The 10,088-nt window shown below is 30.1% G+C and overlaps 1 protein-coding gene across 1 annotated transcript; it reads right to left on the bottom strand.

The window, feature by feature from the left end:
• Positions 1–980: 980 nt before the first annotated feature.
• Positions 981–8,372, bottom strand: LOC116774620 (facilitated trehalose transporter Tret1-like). Its single transcript, XM_061524107.1, has 7 exons — positions 8,207–8,372; positions 6,412–6,567; positions 4,947–5,029; positions 3,861–3,908; positions 3,447–3,607; positions 2,955–3,130; positions 981–2,306 (listed from the first exon to the last, which is right to left on the bottom strand). Coding segments are annotated over exons 1-7 (1,557 nt in total). The 5' UTR covers positions 8,208–8,372; the 3' UTR covers positions 981–1,374.
• Between the last annotated feature and the right edge of the window lie 1,716 nt (positions 8,373–10,088).

The following is a 10,088-nucleotide window of genomic DNA, read 5'->3' as shown; positions in this document are numbered from 1 at the left end:
AATAGGCGATTTTCAAACGACTTGCCCCAAATAGAAAGAGGTGAATTTCAAGTAAGAAATGCCTTTTTAAATCTCAACAATATTTGTATTATGTAAAAAATATGGAAGAAATGATAAAGTTTATCCGAACATATTAAACCGAACCTTAAATTGGTTTCAAGGAAGGGCTACATTAGCACCTACAAACGAGCAAGTTGATAAGATTTGTATCCGACAAATCTGTGCAACGGCACAAGACTCAAAATAGTCAATATAAAAAAAACATTTTATTGAATATGTTATATTAAGAGGAACTGCCGTTGGAACTAATTTTATTCCAAGAATTCCAACGATATCCAGCCAGAACTGCCATTCCAATTTAAACGTCTACAGTTTCGATTTAAGCCCACAGTGCTTTTAGCACAGGAGATTATATGTTGGGCTACATATAATTGCCCGTGTTACTTCTAAATAAAATTTGCTCCTTTTTAAAAATGATCACGTCATTAATTTTGTATGCAAAGAAATATTGTTACCTATTAATATTAAAAAAATATTATTAACATAAAAATAAAATACTGTATGTATTTCTTTGTTTACACTTAAAATATGTTAAAGAAGAAAAATTATGAAATTGTTGTTTGTCTCGACGTAACTCAAAAAGTATGTACTCAACTTATTTTACGTAACATATGCTATTTTATATTTTTTTGTAAAGAACCCTTGCGAAGCCGGGGCGGGTACCTAGTCAAATATAAACCAATATTTTGTACAATATATTGATTTTTTGATGTTTTTCTATTCCACGAACAAAATACTTTGGAGTATAATACAATCAAGCAAAATGCATGAGTAAATTAAAATATACTATTTTATAGTTTGTGAAAAACTGTTACTTGTAGTGAGACATAAAATAAAAAATAATATAGGATGTTGATCAAGACTTTAAATAAAGTAAAGGATGTAAAGTACGTTTGAGACAGTAGCAAAATAACGTATAATTTTTATATTTTTTTTATTAAATGTAAATAATTTCTTTTAAATTAAGGAAAAAATATTTAAAATTAATTAATTATATACTTAATCTATAGACCATAAATAAATACATACATACACGTAACACACACCATGAAAACCGTTTTATAAAGCGTTATATTTATAAATGTATTATAATATATTTCTCAGTATATTTAAACATTTGATAAAGGAAACATATCTATTTTAATGATTATTCTAAACAGCTTACAGACTTAATAAATATTATTATTCTAACTTCTTCAATGCCGTTCTTTATGAATAATATTGTTTTAATTTTTATCTACAAAATTATTATTAAAAATGCTAGCAAATAACACATCACTGGTTTGCAAGGATCCTTTATGAATACTGATCTATCTATCCGTTTATAGTTTCTACCTCTATGACATGTATATGCGTTTTCGTCTTGTGAATACCTTCAAATTGATTTTGAATTTCCTCTAGCGTTCGTCCCTTTGTCTCGGGTACAACTAAATAAACGAACGCTGTACCTATGAGACAGATAATAGAGAAATTCCAAAGCGTCCACCCAAGGCTTACCACGTCAAGGAAATTCTGATATAATTTCGTTACCCCAAATGCCAAAAACCAATGGAATCCAGCTGTGATGGCTGTGGCTCGTCTCCTCACTTGCGGTGGGAATATTTCTCTCAACATCAACCAAGGTATAGGTCCGGCACCGACCGCGTATACAGATACAAATATGCAGAGAGTGAGTACCGGCACCCACGTACTGTCAGATATGATGTTAGATGCCTTTAAGTGATAATAAACACCCAAGCCTGCCAAACTAAGGAACATCACTGAAAACGATACCATTAACAAAATACGTCGTCTCACTTTTTTCACGAACATTGTGGAGAAGTAGGTAGACGATACGAGACAAAAGCCCAAAATAATAGTAGCGCCGGGCAGGTACAGCGATATGGAAAACTTTTTGAAGATTTTTTCTGCGTAAAATAATACAGGATAAATGCCGCTTAGTTGTTGGAAAATCATCAATCCAAAAGAAACAACGAGAGCTTTCAAAGTCGATCTCGTACTGAACAGTTCTTTAAATGTCACACGGTTTTTCGCAGTATTCCTTGTATATTTTTTTAATTCCTTCAGTTCGGCTTCAACGTTATTATCAATTCCACGAAAGTACCGCAATGCAGCTTCTGCTTGGCTAGATTTTCCTTGAGATATGAGATACGCCGGAGATTCTGGCAGGAAGATAAAAGCAATAAAATATGCGATTGGTATGATGGCACATAAGACCGACAGCCAAGACGTACTTTGGACCATACCTGGAACGAGAAGAAATTACGTTTTTATCTTTAATATTCTAATGTACTCGACTTCATCCAAAAATGTGGGTATGTTCTTTCGATGGTTGTACCAGGACTACCTTAAAGTTTATATATGTATATATAAATCGTAGAAGCAGTGAATTATTAATTGTAATTTATTACAAAATTGTCTTATGGTTAGCCATTTGTAAGAATCATGTTTGAATGACAATAGAGACGTGTGTAAAATTGTTATGATAAAGGATGAAATACAATAATCATAAATTATAGGAGAACATCATTAAACAGTTAAAAGAATACCAGCTGATACATGAAAAAATCTTCTACTCACTTTTAAAAAGCTCACTCAACAAAAATATTCATTAGAAAAAGTGAAATATTCATGAAACATGTTGTCTCCATATAACTTTATCAAACTGACCCGAAGTTGTAAAATTGTTTTAATTTCCATGTTTTGTGAGGTTTTATAGTTCGCAACATGAAGGTGCAGTTTGTGAAGATATCACGAAAGGTTAATTACCTTTCGTGATATCTTTAACTATTACTTCCTCAATATACTTCTCTCAGATGACATTTGACTTGGAGTGTTACTTTTTATCTGGATAACATTTGTTATTTTTCTTCTACAATAATACTCTTACTCACCAATTATATATCCAAAGAGGACACCGCAAGAGAAATGTACGTGGTAGAAGTTGACGAGGGCTGGTAGGTTTTGTATTTCTGCGATGTCTTCCACGTATGGAGGGATGCCGACGCTGAATGCTCCAACAGCAATCCCACCCACGAACCGACCAACGTACATACCGTACACATTGGGACTGAAAATTATATTAAATTATCATAAACATAATGACTTTCGCGAGTATTCATTTATAATAAACATATTTTTATTGTACTGTGTTTTATTACCTACTTTGCACTTGTTTATGGTTGCAAAAGATGACAAAACTTACATTAAATTGTAATTTTTTTTATTAATCCTTTACAATATTTTGACAAATAGCAGTGACATAAGTATTAAATCCCGAACTAAGTCATTCAATTTAAAATATAAAAGCTTCAAAACAAATAGACAAAAGTATGTTTAATATTGCTGTTGATTGTGAAAAACTTTATAAATTCGTTTTTGCAAACCTTGAAGCGACTAGGATCCAGGAGACAAGAAGAGGTAAAGCGAGATACAGCAAAGTCTTCTTCCTTCCGAAGTGTTCTGAGATGAGCCCAGCGGGTACTGCGCCCCATAGTGCTCCTAGACACAGTAATGAAGCGACCCATGAAGCCTCACTGTCTGTCAGCTGCAAACAGAGTGTTTGGTATGTTATAGCTGAGACTATATACCACATGTTCAGTTAAGATTCAACTATTATTAATACAGGTTAGATACTTCAGTTTTCCTCCAATATTAATGCTTAATAAAACAAACTCCTTTGAGTGTAATACGTAACTTATATAAGTATAAAATGTTACAAGAAAAGTTGTAAAGTAGTTTTTGAGTAAACGAGAATATTACTCACTTACTTGAATGTATAATATTATTTATATACATACGACTAGTTTGGGATGAGTTCCGTTGTTGGTGACTGGAATGCCCGGTGTCTGGATGTAAATAACAAAACATACTATTAAACATGGTTAGTAGTTGAAACTGTTTTATAAATATATTGAGTAAATATACTGAACTGTAAAAAAGTTAACATTCAAGACCTCGTGTAGTCTCTAAAGAGTCGTACAGTAGTTTGAGTTGTAAGGCAGTTAAAATTTTATTTAAACGCATCACTAAAACATTGTAGGTCAAGATCAGACATTATAAAATAGAAAATGACTTTATAACATACATATAGTATTGAAATAATTATTTAACCCTAGAAAATAATCATATAGAATCAAAGCTTTCATAATTTACGTATGTAACTTAACGATGTAACCTAATTTTCTTCTCAAAGTACAATAGAGAGTATCCGGAGAATTTAATTAATGGAATGAATCTGTATCAAGGTTGTATTAAAATAATAAGTCCCATAAACTAGTTCTATCTGCATATGGAATACGTTTCTGGAGGCGGTGTTAAAAGTTCCAACTCGCATCGAGATAAGCCGTCCCTCACACACTCGGCTCTAATTTAATTTAGTGAACTTCGCGACCCACCAACGCGTTGGGATTCATCAACTTTCTAAGTAATCTTTGTCTTGGGAATACTAATGTAAGTAGTTGAGCGTTTTAGGAAGGATGAATCTAATAGCTTCATATGATTCTCCTATGACATAATAAAAAAAATATAAACATTAACCTCTTTTTTTCCTATATTTTTTTAGGTTTGGCATTTAATAAGTATAATGGATTGGTTGCTATAATTTTCTAGATCTTAGTAGCAGGTTTATTGGCGGGCCTAAAGCTGTTAATATTATTGATGGCGCTTCGAACTAATAAAATTATTGTATAATTTGATTTAGTTTTCATTAACAGATGATCTGAAAAAACAAATCTATTAAAGTATTTATTTTCTTTCACTTAGAAAATTGAATTGTAACGATGATAAGGCATTTTGTTGACAAGGTTATAAAATTGAGTACTTTTAGTAAAGCATATGATTTATTGCAACTAAATTATGAAAACTACCAGCAACCAAAAATATACCTCTATTTGTCCAGTCGTGAACAGTGGCAGGGCTGAAGAAGACCACGCTACGCAAGCTCCGGCAGCGAAGGCACCAAGATTCACTGTAAGAAGTAACAAGACTAATGAGTCTACTGACTTCCATTAGTTTTTTGTAAACTCTTCTCATCATAAAGGAGAGCCTGACTGGAACACGTATCAATGGTAACTATAATTATTATATGATAGTTCCTTAACTTTGGAAATGAAGAAACTATGTATTTGGAATTATAAAAAGGATTTAGTTAGTGCGTAACAGAACAGTGAAGTCAAAAAGCGTTCCATTTACTGTTTTTCTTGAAATATCTTTAAATTTGTGAAAGCTTCTTCTGTGTTGTTAAATGTTAGGTTTGATTGTATAAGTACTATTATTTTATTATTTATCATTAATTAAAATTTAAACATTAATGCTATAACTATTCAATGATTCCACATAGTGTTTTCATAAATGAAGCGATTTATATATATATATATACTTATATGTATATTATAATTTCATACAGTTTGTTGCTTCACCTTTTTGGGTCTGTCGTAGGAATTAGAAAGTTCTTCAAAACAATTACGCGGAGGATTAGAAAACAATAAGTACAATTTTTTTGGAACATATTTTAATTAAGTAAACGAAAATTATATCTTTTTTATGAATTCATTTATTCTTTTAAAAAAATTAATTGCTTTTATTGATATTTGTGTTTACGGTTTGCACAGATATTATTTATATACATAAAAATTTATAAATTTTTTAAGACTTTTTGTTACCGCAAATATTTAAAAAGCTCGTTGATATAACGAGTAACCTCGACTACATAATTATTTAAAACTTTATTTTCTTTTCATTGACATAAAAAATGTTTCGCAAGCACAAAGTATGGTTCAGTCTGTTATTTATATATCGAGGGAATTAATCATATATTTTTGTGTCGCATTTTATGATCACAATAATAATATATTTCTAACAAAAACCCACTGAGTTTATCAGTCTTAATGTAATAAGCATTTGTGTATAATCATTGTATATGTCCAAAACATTTTGTTGTGATTTCAAAGTCTGATACAAATGATAATATTGATAAGTGATACATTTATTATTCGCTATTCAATATCAAACGTTATTTTTTCCATAATATTATTTGCACTGAGTCCAACATCACCTTATGTATAGAATTCAACCTTGTTATAATTTCTTCGGTACACTTTGATTATAATATTATGTTACGAGTATAATATTCTTGACCCTTTTTATCGAGTTTGTTATCACACATTGTAATAAAAACCAAAACAGTGCAAAGTCTGTATGAGTGATTCTTGATCATTTGTTTTTAGGTCGTGAGGGTTCAAAACGGTTTCCGACGAAAGCAAACATCCACACCCAAAAGCTATTTTTATTTTTATTTTTTATAACTTTGGTAAATCAATTAATTTCTTTACCGTCTTGTTCCAAACTTACCGATTCCAGTGGCGATGTATTGTGTGGTGATGCCGGAAGTGTCTCTTTTAATATCCGGAACAGTTTCAAGGCGTTTCAAGACCTTTGAGTTGCCATTTTTATCTTCTGTCTGTGAAGCTCCTGCCTCTGGATCGATATCTGTTGTTTTTTCATCCACTGGAAATGTGTATAACTTGTTAGTGTTGCAAATTAAAAGTCAGAGGATAAAAATACTTCACCTCTTTTATCATAATTATCTTAAATTCTGAATAATGCTTAAAATGTTCATCTCAATCATCACGGTGTTAATATATTCCCATGTTATTTAAAAATTTATAATAAAAAGTACAAAAACATAAGAATATTAAATTCAATTATGTATGAAGAGATAAGATCTACTTGATAATAATATGTCCGTGTATTGTCAAACAACATGCACTCTGGAAGATTTCTCGAGACTCATATAGAGATGTGATGCTGAGCTTGCTTTTTGTTTAAAGACAATCTTTATTTTAATTGCGCTTGTTTCCTGCAACTACAACGTGAATATGGAAGATCTTTAAAAGTTTTATAAAAGTATGTTATTTTTATTACCACTTTTAATTATTTTTCTTTTCAACTGAAAAAACTATTTCAGCGAGAACTCAACAGTCGCAAGTCTTGTAAATCACGGTGGATTAATGAATATCTGATCAAGAGATATGTAAAAAATATTATTAAACCAAAGTCAAGAAAAGTTAATCTGAAATACTGAGGTAAATCTTTAAAACGAAAGGCCAAAGTAAAGAATTCTGTTAACGACTGGTAGCAACTTGTAGTCACTCAGGGGATTTATAGTAATAAAACGAAAAGGGCCGTGTTGTTTAAATTGCCTTACTTAATGAGTGATGCGTCATTTACATTGGAAATTATAATAGTTGTAATAAATATGTCAAAATATGTATTTTTAATGTTGTTTAAATATATTTTTTTAATATAGTGTCAAATGAATACTTATTAAAAAATAATTTGGTTTAACTTAAAAAAACATCACAAAAAACCAACAAAGTGAAGCTGCGAACCACTATCACAATCACTATGAGTTGTCTCTAACGTATTTAATAATTTCATTTCATTTTCACAATTCTCCCCTTAAATGAATTATATTCCTTCATAAATATTGGATCCTTTTAATATTTGAAATGTGTTATTAATCATGACAGTTACACCTCGATAGTGGAATATATCATATTATATCTGCCGTTAATGACACGATGACTGTGATTGGTCAGAATTAAGATAAATTTATTAAATGATTGTGATGTCATCAGATATAAACTTTGTTTATAACTTACTTTGAACATGGTTAAAAAAAATAATAATTTGGATATTAGTGTGTAAAGCGTAGAAAAAGGTACGATTTTTTAATAATTGTTGCTTAAAGTTTATCAAAAAATCTTCGTAAATGATAAAATATTAGTTTTTCTATCATTACATCTAAATTTAAGTAAAAGAACCATGCTCGCATAACAAAAACGAATTTTTTTTTTAGCAATTCGATTATATTTTTTTAAACAGTTTTCACTTATTTGACGATACGAGCTTGTCAATAATTATTCAAATAATTCAAACCGTCTAAGACTCAACTCACTAAAAGGGAACTCTGATTGTTTAAATCTTTATAAAATACATAAAAATCTAATGCAAACATAATGAACAAGGCTAAATAAAAGTACACTTAATGAGTTCTCGTTAAAATATTGAACGTGTTAACAGCATTTTTATTATTAATTACGAAAACAAAAAAATGATAACAAAACTGTCAAAAAATACGTACTTCTAATAACACGCTGTGATAAGAGACGGGTGATGCTGCGGACGCGCTCTTGAATCAGCTCAGATTGACTGATGCCAAGAACATCTCGATAACGTAAATGCCACTTGTAGGGCTGATACTTACAGTTGTATATACGTAAAACAAAATAATAAGCTAATTGTGAATAAGAGATACAAAAGAGGCCTGGTTTATATTTTTTTAATTAATATTTTACAACTTCTAACTCTATCAACCAAAACATGTTAAAATATTAATGAAAATATCCTGTTTATCGTGAGATTCTGAATCTGTGATCTTCAGAGTATCATCTATCTATAAAATTATACTAGCTTTAATCGCGACTTCGTCCGTGTTAATCGAAAAAGCGTGATTAATAAAAAAATAGCAATCATTAAACAGCGCCACCTATCGTGTGTTTCATGTGAATTCATACAAAATACAAAGTTAGCGACTCATTTAAGGAATAATTACTCCATTAGGATAAGCTATTTTATATATTCTATTCTAATATATAAGCTATAGAATCATAATGTTTCATTAAAATCGGTCCACCAATTTTTATTATACAGAAACAAACAGCTGTACAAAGACTTTGTGGCTGTATTCTAATTGAATAAACAGAGTGTTAATAAGAGTTTATAATGTCAGTAACAATGTCTTATATCTTAACAATGGAGACAAATTTCATATATATATATTTTTGATATTTAAGTATTTAATTCAGAAGCAGAGCTTATGAGGGAGTTGCAATGTAATATGTTTGTTTGTTTGCTCAATAACTGTCCAAATACGGGCGACATTAACATTAACTCTGCCGGTTATATAATCACAATAACAGAGGAATTATTCAGCAAATAAACAGAGTGGGTTGGTGTATTTAATACAAAGTTTAATAGTTCATAGTAAACGCATGTCATAGTCTTTGTGGTATAAATAGGAGTATATTTTCTTAATATCACCTTTATGTCTTATATCAACATTATCATTTTAATATATATATTTATTTAATATTCAGTTGTAAAAATCATTTTATACTTGATTTATTATGTTCGTTAAGTACAACCCTGTAAGGATAACCTTTCAACTCTGTCGCAACCCTAGTCTCGGCGCTAAGCCTTACAAGCTATTATCATTTTATAAATAATTCACACAAAAAGCGTCCTTATTGCAATTTTTTTATGTATTTAAATAGCTTGAATTTATTATTAAACTAAGTGGCGTGGTGAGTCGTACGGACACTGATAATTGTATATACATTTTTTGTCTATAGATAGTAGTTTTGTGAGTGATGCATCGACCTACAAAACATTATTTATATATAGGTACAGATAAAATTTTAATTCGGTACTCACACCTCTCACGCTAAAAGCTGTAATACCATAATACCCGGGGGTTGTAATCTGTCCCGGTGTAATATGCATACGATGAATATTTCGCCCATGAAATACTTCATATTTCATTTGAAATTTTACATTTCAACTGTGAATGAGTCATGTGTCTTCAGTTTGAGGTGATGTATAGGATATATGTATATGATAGGTATATTTACTTCCACAGATGACACGTTTTGGTCATTTCATAGTCAAGTCAGTTTACTTTATATACGATTGCTATGAATAAAATATATGTTTTCTTTTCGATTAACAAGTATAAAATTATAAGTTATGTTCTCACGAGAGAAAGTTACATCAGAATGGATTAGATTTAAAACGACTTCATCATTTTTATTGCGTTTGAAGTTGGAAAATAATTTTTAAAGTAAATGAAACTTGTGTTTTCCTTTAGAAATTAAATGTTCTCCTAGTGTTTATATTATGTTACAATAAGTATTTTTTTTAAATCCTGCTATAGATACATTATTTGATAGTAAATTCTTATTAAT

The sequence above is a fragment of the Danaus plexippus genome, chromosome 23 (genome assembly GCF_018135715.1).
Source record: "Danaus plexippus chromosome 23, MEX_DaPlex, whole genome shotgun sequence".
Taxonomy (NCBI): Eukaryota; Metazoa; Arthropoda; class Insecta; order Lepidoptera; family Nymphalidae; genus Danaus; species Danaus plexippus.
The sequence above is the reverse complement of the archived record's forward strand: the minus strand, read 5'-3'. Positions and strand labels throughout refer to the sequence as shown.